The sequence below is a fragment of the Hylobates moloch genome, unplaced genomic scaffold (assembly GCF_009828535.3).
Source record: "Hylobates moloch isolate HMO894 unplaced genomic scaffold, HMol_V3 SCAFFOLD_23, whole genome shotgun sequence".
Taxonomy (NCBI): Eukaryota; Metazoa; Chordata; class Mammalia; order Primates; family Hylobatidae; genus Hylobates; species Hylobates moloch.
Genome location: NW_026652298.1, coordinates 15,221,506 through 15,242,434, shown reverse-complemented (window position 1 = coordinate 15,242,434; position 20,929 = coordinate 15,221,506). Strand labels below are relative to the sequence as shown.

At 35.4% G+C, this 20,929-nt stretch overlaps 2 protein-coding genes and 1 pseudogene across 10 annotated transcripts in view; 1 reads left to right on the top strand and 2 right to left on the bottom strand.

Annotated features, from left to right (window-relative positions):
• The window catches only part of TRIM23 (tripartite motif containing 23), a 36,086-nt gene extending 28,175 nt beyond the window's left edge, over positions 1–7,911 (top strand). For all 5 annotated transcript variants that reach the window (XM_058433869.1, XM_058433870.1, XM_058433871.1 and 2 more), the window contains 4 exons: positions 686–815; positions 1,348–1,458; positions 3,242–3,366; positions 5,937–7,911. In XM_058433869.1, the coding sequence (XP_058289852.1) occupies positions 686–815; positions 1,348–1,458; positions 3,242–3,366; positions 5,937–6,116 (546 nt within the window). In that variant the 3' untranslated portion in view covers positions 6,117–7,911. The remainder of the gene's footprint in view (positions 1–685; positions 816–1,347; positions 1,459–3,241; positions 3,367–5,936) is intronic.
• Positions 7,912–8,335: 424 nt separating this feature from the next.
• Positions 8,336–8,487, bottom strand: LOC116462791 (U2 spliceosomal RNA; annotated as a pseudogene).
• Positions 8,488–9,960: 1,473 nt separating this feature from the next.
• PPWD1 (peptidylprolyl isomerase domain and WD repeat containing 1) overlaps positions 9,961–20,929 on the bottom strand; it is a 24,397-nt gene continuing 13,428 nt past the window's right edge. For 3 of the 5 annotated variants that reach the window (XM_032145159.2, XM_032145161.2, XM_058433867.1), the window contains 6 exons: positions 20,685–20,875; positions 18,218–18,407; positions 14,610–14,791; positions 12,758–12,839; positions 11,683–11,865; positions 9,962–10,612 (listed from right to left, as the gene is read on the bottom strand). In XM_032145159.2, the coding sequence (XP_032001050.1) occupies positions 10,469–10,612; positions 11,683–11,865; positions 12,758–12,839; positions 14,610–14,791; positions 18,218–18,407; positions 20,685–20,875 (972 nt within the window). In that variant the 3' untranslated portion in view covers positions 9,962–10,468. Of the gene's footprint in view, positions 10,613–11,682; positions 11,866–12,757; positions 12,840–14,609; positions 14,792–18,217; positions 18,408–20,684; positions 20,876–20,929 lie in introns of all 5 variants that reach the window. The other 2 variants (XM_032145158.2, XM_032145162.2) reach the window with 1 other exon arrangement.

The window sequence follows — 20,929 nt, the reverse complement described above, 5'->3', positions numbered from 1 at the left end:
AGATGAAAGAAGCAGAGAAATTATGCAGCTAGTAATATATAAAAATGTTCATTATAGCATTATTGGTAATATCATAAAATCAGAAATTACCTAAAATCTATCAGTTGGGGGTTTAAATTGTGGTTTATGAAATGTAAAGAAGCCATTAAAAGTAAAAGTTGGTCGATAGGTATTGAAAGGATTCCATAATATACTGTTGAGTGAAACCCATTAGTTTCAATGTTTGGGTGATACTTTTTTTTAAAAAAATTGTTTTGTTTGTGTATGTTGGCCAGTATGTGCATGGGAAAGTGTCTGGAGGGATATACATCAGATTCGTAGTAGAAATTTCTGGGAATTGAGCAGCACTTTTTCATTTTAATTAATTTAGCCTTATTGTGAGTTTTTTAGTATAGCATAAAAACATGTTTAAGATTTAGAGGATTCATTTGGGTTAGAAAATCTGAGAAAATTAAGTGGGTATGTATATTCTGTTATACAAAGACAAAGTGGTCAGTTTTACTAAGGCAAGATTTAGCCATGGGGAAGGAGTTCATCTTCTTGAGATCAGACTCAGGATTTTGAGGAATACAATTCAGATTGCAATGGTTGAGGAATGAATAGGAGATGTAGAAATAATAAAGGTGCTAAATGCTACTACTTTTTAACTGCATGTCAAACATATTTAAAAATATTTAAATTATAGGATAATCGCGTTCACATTGGACCAAAAATGGAAATTCGGGTTGTTACGTTAGGATTGGATGGTGCTGGAAAAACTACTATCTTGTTTAAGTTAAAACAGGATGAATTCATGCAGCCCATTCCAACAATTGGTAAGTATGAATATTGGTTTTTACCTTAAAGGACAGTTAATAGACAAACCCTAGCTTACAGCCGAGTTCTTGGGGTCTTATTTGATACTGATCTATCATGGTGGTGGGCTCTTTTCTGGCTCTAAGATATCAGCATCTCAGAGAAAAAATGCAAGATTGTATGGCTATGAGATTGAAATGTGGATGGGGATAAAAAGAAGAAACAGAGTATTAGTGGGACAGTTGGAAGGAATAGAGGATTGGTGATCCTGGCTGAGGGTGTGGGGTGGGGGGTAGTAGTGGAACAGAGCTGGAAGGTACATGGATCCCAAGGTCCTAAGGACCTTGGTGGAAGTTTAGAGGGCTAGGAGCTGTTACAGGTATACATTCTCCATGTAGGAGTAGGAATGGGGTTGATGAGGCTTCAGTAGATATTGCTGCATATAGATAATTGATAAGTCACAGTAAATAAACTGGGGGTTGTCTGTGTTTGATGTGTCATTCATTGTAAATACCAATATAGTATAAAAGTAACTTTTTTTTTAAAAAACAGGTTTTAATGTGGAAACTGTAGAATATAAAAATCTAAAATTCACTATTTGGGATGTAGGTGGAAAACACAAATTAAGACCATTGTGGAAACATTATTACCTCAATACTCAAGGTGAGAGTTAAACATGACATTTAATTTTTCACATTTTTAGGATGATAGTTTTCAGTGTACTGATTTAACTAGCAAAGCTGATACTTACAATTAAGTCCTTGACTTAAGTACCGGTGGCCAGTTTCTTATCTTGTAAAAAATGAAAGTAGAAAGATTAGGATATGTACTTTTAGTTTATTCCTGATATACCGTTATTACAGAATAAAAACCATACATAGCTTAGATACAGTCAGTTAAGAGTACTCTTGCTTCTCTTAACAGAGAGTGTATATTACCAGTATTATATGGGTGTGACTGCTGGTAGTGTAGTGGTATAGAGTTGAATTTATGTTGTATGATTCTGCTGAATTCAGTTAAACGCAACATTTATCCCATTATAATCTCACTATAGCCCCACTCCCACAGTTCTTTCACAAATAGTTATTACCTGCAGAAGAACTTACAGTGGCTTGCTTTTGACCAAACTGTATTATATCATACCTATACTCTACATAGGTTTTAGTCACATTTGGGTCTTATTCTACACTTTTGCTTCATAGACCCCAACATAGTGCTTAAGCTCATGCCACTTATTCTGTATGTTATCCTGCTTTCCACCAAGATGAGAGACTGAATAATTATTTTTACTTTGGGATTTTTGATATTATTATGAGCCATAATTAATAGAAAAAAATGTGTTTTTTTTTTGTTTTTTTTTTGACAGAATCTTGCTTTGTTGCCCAGGCAGGAGTACAGTGGCGTGATTGCATTTCACTGTCACCTCTGTCTCCAGGGCTCAAGCAATCTTCCCACCTTAGCTTCCCAAGTAGCTAGGACTAGGTGTATGCCACCACATTCAGCTAATTTTTTTTTTTTTTTTTGAGATGGAGTCTTGCTGTTGCCCAGACTGGAGTGCAGTGGCGCAATCTTGGCTCACTGCAAGCTCCGCCTCCCAGGTTCACGCCATTCTCCTGCCTCAGCCTCCTGAGTAGCTGGGACTACAGGCGCCCGCCACCATGCCTGGCTAATTTTTTTGTATTTTTAGTAGAGACGGGGTTTCACCATGTTAGCCAGGATGGTCTCGATCTCCTGACCTCGTGATCCGCCCACCTCGGCCTCCCAAAGTGCTGGGATTAGAGGCATGAGCCACCGCGCCCGGCCACATTCAGCTAACTTTTAATTTTTTTTTTTTTTGGTAGAGATAAGGTCTCACTATATTGCCCAGGGGTCTCGAACTCCTGGGCTCAAGTGATCCTCTCATCTCAGCCTCCCAGAGTGCTGGGATTATAGGTGTGAGCCACTGTGCCCTACAAAAATGAAATTTTGAATATGAGGAATGGTTGAAAGTCTGGAGATAGTTAACTTAGACATAATACTTTGGAGAGATAAAAATGGTGATGGTTTTTATCTTTTAGTCGTTTATTCAAAGACTAAATATTACAAAAGTAGTATTCGAAGAACAAGTAGCATCAGTAGGTAGAGGATCATGAGGCATATTTTGAAATTCGTTATGTAAAAAATGTTATTTGATATACAGACCAATTTGCATTTGATAGAGCAAGTGTTATAAATCCTTTCCTAGATGGGGAAACTAAACCTGAGAAGTTATGTAAACTACTTGAAATCATACTGTTAATTATTTGTAGGTGCCCCTGCCATACTAGGCAGCCTCTGTGTGAAAATAATGATGGTAGACAAACTCTAACCATAACATAATAATGACATCATTAAATATTTGGTTCATTTACTGAACTTTAGCAAGTGACTGTTTTTTGTTTGTTTGTTTGTTTGTTTTTTGGGGTAGCTGTTGTGTTTGTTGTAGACAGCAGTCATAGAGACAGAATTAGTGAAGCACACAGCGAACTTGCAAAGTTGTTAACAGAAAAAGAACTCCGAGATGCTCTGCTCCTGATTTTTGCTAACAAACAGGTAATGCATTTTTATATTGGAATATTTATTTTAGTAGTTTTGTGCATGTCAAAAGGCAACTGGAAATATTTCAGAAGACAATCAGTTCAATAGATATTTATAAAGTTTCTTCTGTGTATTTTGAGTACAATCTATGTGAAAATGCTGTGCTGGGTACCTGGGAGTATACAAAATAGAAATAAGGTAGTTAATTCTCACCAGAAACTCCTGTGTATGCATATGAACACATAAGTGAGATCTGAATACAAAGAAGACTGATAAGTAACTTCAGTAACACAGTGTTATTATGGGAATTAGGAAAGTAGTTCTAAATGTGGCATGTTGTAACATTGCAAAATGTAGGATTTGAGTTGAAATTATGGATGAGGCTGAGTCAGTATGTGAAAGGAAGAACATTATAGACAGAGATTATAGCATGAATGTTTTTAGTTTAGGGAACATCAAGCAGATCTATATGTCAGGTCTAAGTAGAGGATGAAGAGAATTTAGAATAACAGACAAGGCCATGCTGTAAAGGTCTGACAGGGCTACACTGAGAAATTTAGGTTTTGGTTCTATGAGCAAAGAGGAGTCATCAAAGTGTTGGATTAGTGGGTAATAAGATCATATCAGTGTTTCAATACTGTAATTCTGGGGGTAGAATGAATCAGGGCAAAGGACTGGAGACAGGGAGATGCAGTAAATTGCTTAAATAATTCAAGTGAGCATTAACAAGAGTCTGAATTAGAGGAATAGAAAGGCAGAGGCAGATGGAAAAGACTTTGAGGCAGAACTGGTCACTGAATGGAGAGGATGAAGGACTGGGAGTAGCTGAAGATTCCTAGACCTTGAGCCTTTCTAGGAGGATGAGATGCTTTTAAGTAGAGGTAGAAGGAGAGTAGAAGTGGAGCACAGGAGATGTCATGGGAGGGGAAGAGTAGGCTGAAGAATAAAGAATTTTCCCCTTAATAAAAAAGGCAAACTATCAAGAACTGGTATATTTAAGACATGCAAATAAGTCAGTGAAATACCATTTTCTGCTCATCAGATGGTTAAAGATGAAAGTGTTTTATAATCCTCAGACTTATACACAACTGTTACTATTATTATTTTGAGACTGAGTCTTGCTCTGTCACCAGGCTGGAGTGCAGTGGCACAACCTCTGCTCACTTCAACCTCCCCCTCCTAGATTCAAGCGATTCTTCTGCCTCAGCTTCCCAAGTAGCTGGGATTACAGGTGCCTGCTACCACACCCGGCTAACTTTTGTATTTTTAGTAGATTCGGGGTTTCATTGTGTTGGTCAGGCTGGTCTCAAACTCCTGACCTCAAGTGATCTGCCCGCCTCATCCTCCCAAAGTGCTGGGATTACAGGTGTGAGCCACTACGCCTGGTCAACACTGTTCGTGGGTTATTAAACTGAGACATTTTCTTGGAGGACAGTTTGGCAATACTCATCAAAGTCCTTTACCCTGCAATTCTACCTTTATATATCTGGTAGATATCCAAAGGTTATCCTACAGATAATTTTGCAAATATACATAAATGTATGTCAACTTGTGTATGTATGTTTATGTACGTATGTGTATACATATGGATTTATAATAGCACATAAGCACAAAACTTCAATCTGAACATTCAGTATAGGACTGGTTAAATTATGTTGCAGCCACACAATGGAAGGGAATTCTGATATTAAAAATAATGCAGACCATCTGTGCTGATAATGGAAAGATACTCATCTTCAACATGTTTACGTAAAAAACAAACAGAAAACCCTGCAAGTTATAGAAAGTCTAAACTATGTTCCTGTTTGTGTCTTGCATGAGTGTGCACGGAAATTTTCTGGAAAAATAGGTTGTAAAACTGGTGGTTGCTCCTGGGAAGTTGGGGCAATGGGTGTTCAGAGTGGGAATGTAGTGAACTCTTCAATATATAACCCTATATATAAACCATTTATTAAGGTTTCTCTGTGTTAATTTTTTTTTCTTTTAAGTTGATGCCTTACACTTAGGCAGGCCAGGCGCGGTGGCTCATGCCTGTAATCCTTGCATTTTGGGAGGCTGAGGTTGGTGGCTCACTTGAGGTCAGGAGTTTAAGACCAGCCTGACTAACATGGTGAAACCTCGTCTCTACTAAAAATACAAAAAAATTAGCCGGGCATGGTAGCACATGCCTGTAATCCCAGCTACTTGGGAGACCAAAGCAGGAGAATCGCTTGAACCAAGAGGCAGAGGTTGCAGTGAGCCAAGATCATGTCACTGCACTTCAGCCTGGGTGACAGAGTAAGACTCCATCTCAAAACATAAAAAAATTACTTAGGCAGTATGTTTCCATTTAGGTTGCAAGGCCTTTATTGATTTCATTGTTAAGCTAGCCTTACGAAATATATACATACACACACATATAAATTAGTTAAACCAAACTAATTTTATCTATTCTTATTAATCTCAGAGTAATTACTGAAACATGAATCTAGGTTTTTTGTTTAGGCTTCTGTTAGAACACTGTCAACAAATTTCTCTATAAATAGTGATAATTAGAAAAATTATAATTTGGATGGACTGATAAAAAATGTGTGTATATCTTTCAGGATGTTGCTGGAGCACTGTCAGTAGAAGAAATCACTGAACTACTCAGTCTCCATAAATTATGCTGTGGCCGTAGCTGGTATATTCAGGGCTGTGATGCTCGAAGTGGTATGGGACTGTATGAAGGGTTGGACTGGCTCTCACGGCAACTTGTAGCTGCTGGAGTATTGGATGTTGCTTGATTTTAAAGGCAGCAGTTGTTTGAAGTTTTGTGGTTAAAAGTAACTTTGCACATAATATGTTTTAAGAAATACATCTCAAAAGATGGTAATTTAGGATGCATATATATATATGTATAAAGGAATCTTGGATTGGGAATTCAGTACACTGCTTTAAAAAAATTTTGTGGCAGAATTAAATTTCTAATTGAGCAGATTAGATTGAATTAAATAGAAATTTATGGAATATACATTCTTTTAAAAAGTATATTTGTTATTTAAGTTTTTCAAATAATATGTGACCAATATACTGGGAAAGAGGTAGTCACAGAGAAAGGGTAAGTGAAGGTTTATTCTTCCAGTGAAAAAAGAATAGCCAGTTGAGTGCCTAATGAGACCTGTGTGAAGCAAGTGAAGTATAGCTTCTTCTTTTAACCTGCCTTTTCACTGAATGTTGGCAGCATTTAGTAGTAGAAATGACAGTTGCTTAATGAAATAGAATCCAAACTACATCTTTGGATAATAGGATTACTTTATGTTCAGAGTTAACAGAACACCTTTAATGCTAAGAACTATAAGGTATAGAAAATTAATATTTTATATAGTGTTTTATTAACTTTCTCCTACAACATTTTGTATAAAACACAATGAGACAGAGTGAAATGTTACCTAATTAGGCTTGTCAGGTTAGTAATAAACTGAACAGTAATAAAACTGTGAAAGTAATTGGATCTGCATCTATGAAAGACCCATTTCCAGGACTGAACCTAGGTCAGAGCTCTAAATTGGTCCTTCATTTTTCAACATATTTAAAGTAATATTTCTTTCCAATATAATATTGCATCCTTTGTGGGAATGACTATAGGTAAAATGTAGTAAGTTACACAGAACCAGGGTTGGCTTTATGTAAAAGCTAGTGACCTAAATAGAAAATGAACTTCAAGAGAAGTTGTTAGTACAGTGGCGAATGCTTATTACTTACTTCAAACTGTTTCCCAAAATAAGTGCATTTATTTTGACAATAAAACTTAAGGCTCTTCATGAGAAGGCCTTGAAAAGTTACTCTAGAGGAAAAATGTCTAAAGGAAAAAAAAATTCAAAAAGTTTACATTAATTATTCAGTGTTGTGAGTAAATAAAAATGTGTGCTCTTTACTGTTTTTCATTTTTAAAGGATACTCTCATTATGGAAGCACGATTTATTTAAATAGGTACGTTGAGACTGTTTTTTTTAATGTTCTGATACATTAGGATGAAGTTAAATCTTAAACCTTATTAGTTGAATTGTTATAAGGACAGTGATGTCTGGTAACAAGATGTGACTTTTTGGTAGCACTGTTGTGGTTCACGCTTTTCAAATCTATTTTTGTTTAAAAACAATACAACTTTTAGAAAACAAAGCATTAAAAAAAAAAAAAAAGCCTGTCAGTGTTATGGGCAATATGTAAATAAGTAAATGTAGTATTTCATCCTTTATTTTTCAGGTAAAAGGTCATGCTGTTACAAGTGTAGTTTGTGTGCATAAATAATACTTCTGAATTAAATTATTTAATATTTGACTGATTTCAATAACTGTGAAAAATAAAAAAGGTGTTGTATTGCTTGTGAGAACTTGTTTACTAGTTAATTGAAGAAAAAAAGTGTAACGCTAAGGTGAACCTGCTTCCCTTTTCACTAATTTTGCTAAACTTTGTAATGCACATTCTTAATTAGCATTTAACTAAACACAATTTAAAAATTGTGCCTGATCATAATGTATGTATAATGGCAGGTGTTTGTGTGTGATTCATTTTTAAAGAAATATTTTTCTCAAGCTCCTATTACTATTTGTGGTTGTATTATTTCACTAATCATTAGTTAAGACTGTGCTAGTCTCCCCTGGGAAACTAAGACAGCTTTTTTATATACAGTATATTAGAATTTTCCTAGTAGCTGAATTTCTGTATTAGGTCCAAATATTACTGTATGTTATATAAAGCAGGTATGTCAAGTGTATAGCCGTAGTCTATAATTCAGGAATGCTTTATAACCATCAGAAGCCATTATTTGCACTACATATATGATAAGTATAGACAGCAATAAAATGTTTGTTAAGATCATTTTTAAGAAGTCCCATCATTATTCTTGAAAGTCTCTTTCTTGAACCATCTACCTAATATTATTGCTAGTCGTAACCAATTTAAGAAGTCATTATTTGTGCTGTGGTTAGGAGAGAAAATAAAACAAAATGGGTATGGGTTGGCATGCCTGTCAAATTTGAGATGTAGTAATTTGACACAGCAAAATTTTAGAAATAACGTTTTGAATTTGCAACATAGGCCACATTTACTGATGAGAACAGATACTAAACTTGATCTTAACTACACCTGATCTTAGCCAAAAGGCCGAGAAGTGATGTGCAGGCCACATTTAAATAAGTAATATAACCATAGTGTTTTGAAGGTGGAGCTAAAGTTTTACATTGAACAAAGTGAAACTTTTTGTTACTGCCTTTTAAATTTTAAATGTAAACTTGTTTCATAAGAAAACATAGTATTTTAAATGACCATTTTAGAAAATGGCTTGCAAAACTTAGCAGTAGCTCATGAATTAATACTGCTAAGAGAAAGGCTTTTTATGTAACACTGGGATACTTCTCAATTGGCAAAGTGGTAACAAAGAAGAAGACAGCTGTATTCTTCCCTAAAAGAAAGAATAAATGATGAAAAGGACTAATGAATAAGAATGAAATTATATCCTGATAACTTAAAACATGCTTTTAAAAAGACATGGGCAATGTATGTTTTTAGGTCTGCTGATTAAGTTTTTGATATTAATCGAAAAATTCATTAGTCAAATATGATTTTCACTCGAAGCAAAATAATTGTATTTGTTGGGGAATTAGGCATCATCACCACTTGGTGGCAATATTACCAAAAATTTAGGTTAAATTTTTAGGAATGAATAAAGCTAGGTAGATAAGTCTAAACAACTAAAATTAGAAACAGTAAATGTCACATTGAAAAGTCATTTTCATGTCCAACTTTAAGTTCTACTTAATACATTACAGGAGCACAATCTGGCATAATCTCCTATCTCACAAGTTTGTAGCACGAAATAAATAAAGGAAAGAATCCTGCTGATCAATAGAAGGAAAACTTTAAGCCGATTTAAAACTTAAGAGTATAAATTCCCTACACAGGTCTGTTGAGAATGTTCTTCCTGTAAGTGTCTGAAAGAGTCTTTCTGGAAACGAAGCAGTGAGTCTTAATAGTTATGAATTAAGTTATAAGTGTACGTGAAGAAGATCAATATATGAATTTGTGCTTATACTGTTTTACTGCTCCAATTTCTACTAATCTCTCTATTGATAGATACCAAAATTTTTATGTATACTTCTAAATGGTATATTTTCTAAAGATATACTATAACTTGAGGACAGAAAAAATTGTTTACCTATGTTAGAAAAATAATCTGAAAGAGTTCTTTACCTGAGTAAAGGACTCAGGTATTCACTTATTCTGAATCTTTCATTTGAAAGAATATTTCATAATTATTAAGGAATATAACACTTTGACCAAAGTGACTTCCTGTTTATTGAGGCTTTACTTACCACTACTTACTAAACAATTATCAAAAGACTAAAATATTTGGCATTGAAACCTTGTAAAACAAAGGAAATGACATATAATATCAGATCCTAACATTTTTTTCTTAAAGGAGGGATCTGCACTCCTCTAAACATAAGGGCAGAGTATCTGGCATGTATTCAAAAAGTAAAGCACAGTTGTGTACCACTGTCATTATTTAATAGAGTTGTCATCGCACGGGATACTTTCTAAGACCTCCAGTGGATGCCTGAAACTTCAGATGATACTAAACCCCATATATATTGTTTTTTCCTATATATATATATATATATGATAAAGTTTAATTTATAAATTAGGCACAATAAGAGATTAACGACAATAAAATAGAACAACTATAGCAGTATACTGTAATAAAAGTTGGTGAATGTGGTCTTGCTGTCTGAAAATATCTCACTGGATTGTACTCACCTATTTTTGGATCATGGTTGACAGAAAGAAAGCCATGGGAAAAGGGGTGGAGGAGAGTACCGTAATTATTTAATATTTAATTTGAGGCTCATTGGAAATTACCTATAATGAGTGCTGTTTGCCTGAGTTTAGTCCATTTCAATTTATCACCTCCCAGGATTAGAAATATTGTGAGAAAAGTCAAAGGTAATTTTAAAAAAATAGCCTTTAATAAAAAATACAAAAATACTGTATCTTTGAAACATGATCTGTATATTCAGCAAGTCCTAAGCTTCCTAATGTAAAATAATCTGTTTAATATTGTATTTTTATTCGCAAGTACATTAAAACAAATCTTATTTTACTTGACAGTAATATTTATGATGCTGACATCCTCATAGGGCTTATCTGTTTTGGGATTGACTTTGACGTTGGAGATCCTCTGTACAACTTCCATTCCTTTAGTCACTCGTCCAAATACTGTATGCTTATTATCAAGCCAAGGCTGTGTTGGAGGACAAATGGAAAATCTTGGTAAACCCCAATTTCTTTAAATTATATCCTCCGGTTGAGCAAATTAAAGAGAATTTAAGTTTACGCTCCCCTTTAGCATATATTTAAAAAGAAGTACAATAATTTCTTAGCAATAAAAATGTAGCAGCTTTTAAAAGTTATTTCCAGTGTATTAAAAAAAATAGAAGCATAGTATAATGTTTAATTAAATATCTGCATCTTTCAGACCAAAGGGAACTGGAAGATCTTCCCTAAAGGTAAGTTACTTCACATGGCTTACAGAATTGTGGCTAAGGCTTTAAAAGGTCTCTGGAGGACTCTTACCTGAACAGTTTATTCAGAGGCAATTTGAAATAGTTTATGCAGCACATACTTTGGCATTAGACAGATGGGAGTTCAAATGCTAGCTTGGCTACTTGACCTTTTGGCAAGTTAATCATGTCTCACTGTTTCTTCATCTATTATTGAAAACTGGGGATACTGATAGTAGAAGTACTGTGAATACTACATAAAACTATGTGCCTGGCAGATGGTAGTTATATTTTTCCCTTCTTCATCACTTAGTGCTTAATTCCAAAACAAAAAGTAGGTAATTTTTATAATTTTGTGTTACGGCATAGCAATAGAGCTAGGTTACCTTACACTGTATTTCATCAAATTTTAATGTATTCTGATTTCAGAGATACTAAAAATGTGGGGGAAATTGTCTCAAAATTGTGAATTCATATACTCTAATCTTTGTATTCTAAAGATGAGGAAATAGGCTCACAGAAGTGAAATAATTTATTTTAGGTTACATCATCAGTAGAGGCAGAGTTGAGATTGAAACTCAAATATCTTGAATCGCAGTCTATTGTATTTCTTACTACAGTGGAAGTATTGTTTTACCAATTCTAAACTCGTTAGTCACATAATTTTATATTCTCGATCATTTTCATATTTGTATTCTGGTAGATGATATAAATAATGCAGAAAATACAGAATAACACAGTTCTACTGAGTTCACTCTCTTACATCATAACCTATCAATCTGTAGTTTATAAACAATGATATTGTACTTACCGTTGGTACTACTGTTATGAAAAACTGGGATCCATTAGTATTTGATCCCGCGTTAGCCATGCTGAGTGTGTATGGCCTGTCATGTCGTAATGTTGAATGAAATTCATCTTCAAATTCTCCTCCCCATATGCTTTCTCCTCCCATACCAGTACCTGTTGGATCTCCTGTCTGAATCATGAAGCCCTTAACAGAAAGTACACAAAAACATTACACTGTCCTTTTCTATATACGTACGCTTTGAAGTTTTATTTCTGCCAAGAGTGCTTTGTATTCAGTGTAATATTAACTGTCACTATAAAGTGATTTGATTAAACCCTTACACTTAAATTTGGATGTATTTCCATTGCTCAACCACCACCTTGATTGAAACATAAATGCAAAGGTCATCTTCTCATTTATAGACATGTTCTATCTTTCCCAATAACCTAAATAAAGCCAGTTAATACTATAAATTTTAGGATCTGTATGTTATGTTTTATATAATTGCCCTCCTCTTCTCCCTCTCCCTTTCCCCAAATACTCTGGATTTCTTGGAAAGCCTTTTCGCTGATTCCTTTAGGAACCTGAGATCTGACTTTTCATCCTGCCGTTTCTGACCTGCCAGAAACCAAGCACTGTATCAGTGCCCCATCCACTTTATGGAAAGCTGCTCAACAAAATCCAGGGGCTGAGTTCTCTCTCCTCCTTGGTATATTACAGGTTCTCACAGATCAGATGGCATTGTGGCTCCTCTATGATTAAAAAATCATATCTTCTAGATCTAGACCCTATCTAGCCACTACAAACAGGTTACCTAGGTTACTGATGTTATCTCAGCATGACCCTTTATTCATTATCTTACCCTTTAGCTGCTGACAAAATATTGCTTCAGTGTTTCTAATCATGCCACTATTCCTGTTGATTCTAGATGTTGATATTTATGACCATCCACTCCTTCTTTGGCTTCCATAGTATATTTTTCCTGTTCCTTTCCACTAAACTGGTAAGTGTGAGAGAAGAAGATTCCTTGCACTTAAATCTATTGCTATGTAATAATACAGTATTTCTTAAATCACATGAAATTTGTGTAACTTACCTTAATTATACGGTGAAATGTATGCCCATTATAATAACCATTTCTGCTGTGAACACAGAAGTTTTCCACTGTCTTAGGGCACCTATTAAGACATATGTTACAAATATGAAACCTATTCAGAGCATCTTAAAACAGTTTTCTTTGCAGTTCTGCTTCCTAATGATGTTTCCATGTCTTCTGAATGTTTCAGAAGGACAGTTTTTTTTTTTCATTATCTCCAATCTCAGGACAAGCATGGAGGGTCATGTAAGTAGTATATTCTTGTTGTTTAACTTAGTTATCTTTAGAACATGACTGCTTAACTAATATTTGACAGTATTAAAATTTCAAGGTCATTTAGCAGTCAAAAAAAATACAGCCACAGCACCTTAAAAATATGTTTTTTTCTTAAGAGAAAAGGTCTCACTATATTGCCTAGGCTGATCTTGACCTTCTGAACTCAAGAGATCCTCCTGCCTCAGCCTCCTAAAGTGCTGGGATTACAGACCTGAGCCACTGCACCTGGCCCAATATCTTAAGTTAGTTTACTCCATATAGTATTATAGGTCTGCATGTAGTAGTATAGGTTAAGTTCCTGGGAAAGGTCATTTTCTTACAAAAGCATTGTTATGCTACAGTGACATACTCTTGGCCAAAACCTTAATCATAGAAATGACATCTAAATTTATTCACCTTTAAATGACAATCACACTCAGAGTATGAAGCTTTCTCAATAATATTAACTGATATTATGCAATTATTTCATATGGTCCATTACCATGTAATACTTCTAAGAGCTGGAAATGGACGAACCAAGAGAATCTTGTACCCAAGTACATCACCAAAGAGTACATGGGTTTTGAGCACTTAAAGTGAGACTGTCCAAGAGTCTAGAACTGCCTAGTTATTTGTTGAGTACCAAGATATGGTATAAAACATTCATATTCAAAATATTAATAAATAAGACCTTTTAAGTAAAAGTGTTGTAAAAGATGTCATTTTTTGGGTCAAGAATGGCCAGAGATACTCTATTGCATTTGACATTGTATGTTAATTTTACAGGCTTTTAAACTGTCCAGAAAACTGTTCACCTTTTTTTCAATTGAAGCCCTTATGGTTTTGTTGTAATTTGTTTTTGTAGAAACAGGGTCTCACTCTGTTGCCCAGGTTGAAGTGCAGTGGTGTGACCATAGCTAGCTGCAGCCTCAAACTCCTGGGTTCAAGACATCTTTTGACCTCAGCCTCTAGCATAGCCAGGAATACAGGTGCGTGCCACCATGCCCAGCTAATAAAAAAAAAAAAATTTTAAGAGACAGGGTCTTGCCATGTTGCTCGGGCTAGTCTCAAACTGCTGGCCTCCACTGATCTTCTTGTCTTAACCTCCTGAATAGCTGGGATTACAAGTGCGTGCCACTGCACCCAGCTTGTAGTTCACTTTTAAAACACAGAACTACTGAAACTATAAAGAGATAATAGGTATCTAGCAACTGTTGGTAAGGAAACATAATTATCTTTCTCTTAAGGATGTGCTTTGAGAGGAAAGCAAAGCAATCCACAAAACCTAGAGTTCAGATGTGCTGTTAACAGTAACAGTGATACACATTTGTATATCACTTTACAGTTTACACTCAGCACTTTCATAGCCAATATATTTTGTCCTTGTAATGAACCTATAAAGTATATATGTATAAAAATTTCCCATTTTCTACCATAACACTTATCAGAAAGCTCAGGAATAGATGGTTTTTTATCAAACATTTCTTCAACATTCCTTAAGTCAAAGTAACAGGAATTTTAAGTTGCATGGTTTCTTCAGATATACATATTTACATTCTTAATTACGTAAGCCAATAAAAACAGCTGTTATACATACTCAACAGGAAAAAGTTTGGTGTGAATGTCTCCCATGCTGGTGTGGATAATGGCACTGTCCGAAACTCGTTTAGGTCCTTCAGCTTGAGTAGCTGCCATGACTTCTTCTTTAGAAGGTTTCTCATTAAAAACATCTCGATCAGAATCTGCACTTTTCGTATCTTCTGGTTCTCGTTTGGTAAACTCCAGGAGGAAAGTAAAAAGTGAGTCAACGAATTAAAGTTTTCATCTGGTAAAAAATTTTATGAACAATAGAATTTCTAATGAAGTACTTAAGAAATGTAAGAATTCATGTCAGAATCCTTATTTCAGGAATCACTTCCCATCACAGGATGTGTCAGGCAATTATTTTTACATTGTCTAATATGAAAAGGATCCACATAACATACTGCACACATTGATTTCAAATGGAATTTAATTTCTTTGGTTAGAAATTTTCTTGGGCAAACATTTAACAAGAATAATTGTTTCATTTGTGGTAGCTCTCGACTTAATGCCTTCTAGTAAGGCCTAACGTGCCACCTGTTTGTTGCTCACTTCATTATTTAGATTGTTTGGATTTGAATTCCAGTTCTGCGACTTTGGGGATGTGAATTCATTTCTTCTCTTCCCTCACTCATATATGATAACAGTACCTACCTTGCAATGAAGGTAGTTGTGAAGATTAAACGAATAGATATTAAGTCCTTGGAGAACAGTGCCTAATACGTAGAGGGTACTATATACATATTAACAGTTGTTATCACTACTATGAGCAGGACCCCATGCTAGGTAGAATAAGGATTCACAAAAATGAATCCGTAATGGATCCTTGATTTTTTTTCACAGTCCCACCTGACCTAGAATCTAAACCCTGAAGCATAGGAGAAAGAATGCAAATTTTCAGTGAAGTTGTAGAAATCTCAGATCCTCGGGGTCTAGGAAGAATTGAGAAAAACCTTTCAGTTGTTAAAACTCTGGACTTCTCAAGGCCTGTTTCTTTTACTTTAAGTAGAAATGCTCTCTCCTAAGCAACCTCTATCTGATGTAACTTAATTATGGGAACGTAAAGCTAGTGCCTCCATCCCTATCTTGCCTAATGTCATTCCTTGATCTGCTTGGATAGATTCCAAATAAACAACCAAGTTAGGATGCTATCACCTTAACATCCTATTCTCCAGTTTTCAAAGGAATGGCATGTCTGTTGTACTATATGTTTATATGAATTTTTTAAAGTTATGACTTAGCTGATACATGGATTTGTAAAATTATACTTTTATTTCACGATGTTGGATCTGAAAAATTATCATGATTTAGCTCATATATGGATTTGTAAAATTATACTTTTATGTTGGATCTGAAAAATGGGACACAAAATTCATATATATGCATACCATTTTAGTTTTGCTTAAGAATATGTACTAGTAAGACTCAAAGAAAATTCATAACAATGTTAGCTGTATAAAGCTACAGTGAATGACTTATTTTGTTTCTCTATTTTTTCAAACTTTATAATGAATATATATACTTCAATCAACATACAAGTAAACTTGGAAAAGAAAAAATATAACAAAGTTTTTTGAATAAAGTGCATGGAAAATTAGTGTATGTGTTTTTAGTGTATATCAAGAAATATCCTTTTTGGCCTGTTTTTGTTTAGCAATAGGGTCTTGCTCTGTCACCCAGACTGAAGTGCAGTGGTGTGATCATAGCTCACTGCAACCTCGAATTCCTTAGCTCAAGAGATCCTACCACGTCAGCTTCCAGCATGGCTGAGACCACATGTGCACACCACCATGCCTGGTTAGCTTCTTAAATTTTTTGTAGAGATGAGGTCTTGCTATGTTGCCCAGGCAGGTCTTGGTCCTGGGCTCAAATGATCTTCTTGCTTGGGCCCCCCAAAGTGCTGGATTTACAGGGATAAGCCACCATTCCTGGCCAAGAATTATCTTTTATGGATAATTTTTACTTCCTAACAAAGTTAAATTAAAGGTAAAAACGATTAATTTTTTTCTTCATATACTAATAAATTTTTAGTAACGATTTTGAAAGTTGTAAATGAAATTCTCATCTTAAAAGAATTTACCCATTTAGATGGAAGGTTGGTTGGGGTAGGGAAACTGCTATTTCATACATTTATCAAATGCTGTTAACCTTAATAGCATTGTAACAGTTTACAATATTTTGGAGGAATGAATGAATATATTATAATGCCACAGTCATTTCCTAACTTTCTGGATTTAACAGTGAAGAAGACATAGTGCCTGTATTTATGGATTTTATCTTCAGAAGAAGAGCACAGCGTCAGAGACAAAAGAAAGAAACAAATTATTGATGTTCACACAAAAAGTATGACACATCATATGACAGGGGAAGCGTAAGAGAAACACAACAGGCACATCTAACTCAGACTTGATGTTAAAAAGGGCTTCCAGGCTGGGTGCGGTGGCTCACACCTGTAATTCCAGCACTTTGGGAGGCTGTCAGGTGGATTACCTGAGGTCAAGAGTTCGAGACCAGCCTGGCCAACATGGTGAAACCCTGTCACTACTAAAAATACAAAAATTAGCTGGGTGTAGTGGCATGCACCTGTAATCCCAGCTACCCAGGAGACTGAGGCAGGCGAATTGTTGGAACCCAGGAGGCAGAGGCTGCAGTGAGCCGAAGTCGCGTCACTGCACTCTAGCCTGGGCAACAGAGCAAGATGCCATCTCCAAAAAAAAGCGGGGCTTCCAAACTGAGACTTGAAGTATGAGTTAGGAGTTGGAGAGAGGTGTGTGGCTGGCAGAATGAATAGCATGTGCAAAGGCCCAGAGTTTAAAAAGCACACTCAACTACATGTGAACTTTCAGTATGGTTGGTGTAGCAAATGAACGAAAAATGAAGAAAGATAAAGCTACAGAAGTGAGGAGGGCCAGCCAGCATAGATAGCTGGGGCACCATTAAAGGGTATTAGGCAGAAAATAAGAGTCACGTTTGGGTCTTAAAAAGTTCTCTGATTCCATTGTGAAGGATAGAATGCAAGGGCATAGGTCTCTACACTTTTGATTTTCCTGCTTGGATGAACAAATAAAATTGTGCTACTCCTAGATGGCATAGTAGTTTGATTTTAACTATCTCAGTCTAGTTAACATGCAAAGTACTTTTAGTTCTCCAGAGGAAAAAAAAAATTCCACAGGAATATATAATCCCAAGGTAGCACCATTAAAATAAAAGTCAAAAGGTAAAAAAGGAAATGCATTTAGAGAAGGAAGCTGTGCTAATTTGGGGAAGATAAATTAGATTCAACAGTAAAGGCTGAAAAAATAAAAACACTATTTTAAAATCCCACAGTGAAACTATTTTGGATGTAATTATGACTATAACCACTAACTTCCTACTATCTAAAAAAACACAAATAGTTGTGGAAGTGAGGTTGAAAAATGTCAAAACATGATGGAAAACAGTACAGAGATACTTACAATCAACTCCTACTTTAAAATTCTACAATATTAATGTAAGATGGTATTCTGGTTGTTTAGGAAGTCTGCTATTCATGCCAACATTCTCGTCAGTTGAAGGTACAACAAAGAAAAGTCAAACCAACCTGGAAGGAACATTACGGTCTAATCTCCTAGTACTTATACATACCATGTAAAATCTATTCTTTTTGAATGATGTACAGACTATTGTTGGGTCAGCTTGAATATTCTGAAGAACAGGATTTTCAGAAGCTTTCATCTCTATAGTAGTTGCAGCACGATGCTTTTTGGCTATCCCTTGGAACAAAGCCAATTGCATCACTCTAATATTTTCTTGTTTGCCTAAAATCCGCACACACCTAAAAATATAACAATGCTTTATACAACAGAATCACCGAAGTTAATTCCAATTATGACAACTTTACAGATAAAAGCTGGGAATCAACTATCTTATCTATGTACAAAACAACTAGTGAAAGATTTTTAAAAGTGTTTCTCTACCCCCCAAAAGGTATCAATTTAAACCGGTAGGCAGCTATAATTTTCAGGTTAAAAAATAGAAATGAGGCCAGGCACGGTGCCTCACACCTGTAATCCCAGCACTTTGGGAGGCTGAGGCAGGCAGATCACTTGAGGTCAGGAGTTCAAGACCAGCCTGGCCAACGTGGTGAAACCCCATCTCCATTAAACATACAAGAAATTGGTCAAGCATGGTGGCAGGCACCTGTAATCCTAACTACTAGGGAGGCTGAGACACAAGAATCACTTGAACTCAGGAGGCAGAGGTTGTGAGCCGAGATCGTGCCACTGCTCTCCAGCCTGGGTGACAGAACAAGACTCCATCTCAATAAAAAACAACAACAACAAAAAACCAATCAAGAGAATGAAAAGTCACAGACTAGGAGAACAGCTCAAAAAGGACTGTTATCCAAAATATGTAAAGAACTCTTTTTTTTTTTAAAGTATATATGTATATATTCATATATATAAAGAACTCTTAAAACACAACAATAAGAACACAACCCAATTTAAAATGTCCCAAGGACCTTCACATATACTTCATCAAAGAGATATACAGATGGTAAATAGCATATGAAAAGATGCTCCACCTCTTATGTTGCCAGGGAAATCCACACTAAAACAAGATACCACTACACATCTATTAATATGGCCCAAATCTGGAACACTGACAATACCAAATGGTGGCACAGATGTGGAGTGACAGGAACACTCATTCATTGCTGGTGGGAATGCAAAAAGAGTACAGCCACTTCGAAAGGCAGTTTGGCTGTTTCTTACAAAACTAAACATTCTGTTACCATATGATCCAGCAATTGTGCTCCTTGGTATTTACCAAAAGGAGCTGGCATGACTACACAAACACCTGTACACAGATGTTTATAGCAGCTTTTATACATAACTGCCAAAACTTGGAAGCAACCAAGATGTCTTTCAGTAGGTGAATGGATAAACTGTGGTACATCCAGACAATGGAGTATTATTCAGTGCTAAAAAGAAATGAGCTATCAAGCTGTGGAAAGGCATGGAAGAAACTTAAATGCATATTACCAAAAGAAGCCAATCTGGACAGACTACATACTATATGATTTTAGCTATATCACATTCTGGAAGAGGCAAAACTATGGAGATGGTGAAAAGATCAGTGGTTGAACAGTCAGAGCAGGGGATTTTGAAGGCAGTAAAACTACTCTATATGATAATATAATGGTGGATACATGCCATTATACATTTCTCCAAACCTATAGAATATACAACACCAAGGGTGAACCCTAATGTAAACTATGGACTCTGGGTGACAATGATGTGTCAATGTAGGTTCATCAATGGTAACAAATGTACCACTCTGGTGGGGGATGTTGATAATGGGGAGGCTATGCATGTGTTGGGGCAGAGGGTATATGGGAAATCTCTGTATCTTCCTCTTAATTTTGCTGTGAACCTAAAACTGTTCAAAAAAGTAAGGTCTATTAAAAACAATCAATCATTTGTTTATCCAGTTTTAACCTATTCTTATTAAAATTCCATGTCTGTTAACTGTTCTGCAAAACTTCAAAGATTTTGTATTGCCAAGAACTACAATACGTTTATACATGGAAATGTACAGGACATTTTTTTCTCCTTAAAATATTAAGTTCTGTTCATTTACATTCAGTGAGAGTATCTGATTGTAGCTATTTTGTACTAAGAGCAAATGGACTGTTTTCACAAAAAAGGCTTACTGTGGTTTCATGCATTTTAACTTTTGATTTTATGTCTAGCAGGAAGTAATGCTGAATTCTGCGGTTAAAATCTTTGGCAAGATTTAACATGAACCAGGCTAATTTAAACCAATAAGCAAAAGACAGACAAACTTGTTAAAAAAAAACACACAACAACTTGAAACTATGCATATCTTCTTTCCATTTCTTTTATAAACATGAGTGGAAACTTTCTACATAAGATTATAAACAACCAAGAGACCACAGAAAAATCCAGTCAAAACATTTGGTTAAGTTTAGACATTTGGGGCCATTCAACTTTTCTTGGAACAAACAATACTACCACTGTTCCCATGATGGAGGAAACTGTCCCCCACAAACACATTTTTAAAAAACATACCTCATAGCAAAGCTTACCGGTTTGTCTCTACATTTATAACTTTAATGCCCAGCATTGTTCCATACAGCACGAAGTGTCCAGTTTCATCAAAAACTATATTAATTAATCTTACAGCATCAACCTTCTCCAACTCACGTTCTACAGCCATTCGTCGGCCAAATTCCATGTCTGGTAACTGTTGCCTCATCTGTTGCAGTTCAGTAAACATCTAGGAAATAAACCATTTAGTAACAAAAACTCTATATACATATACCTATATCAA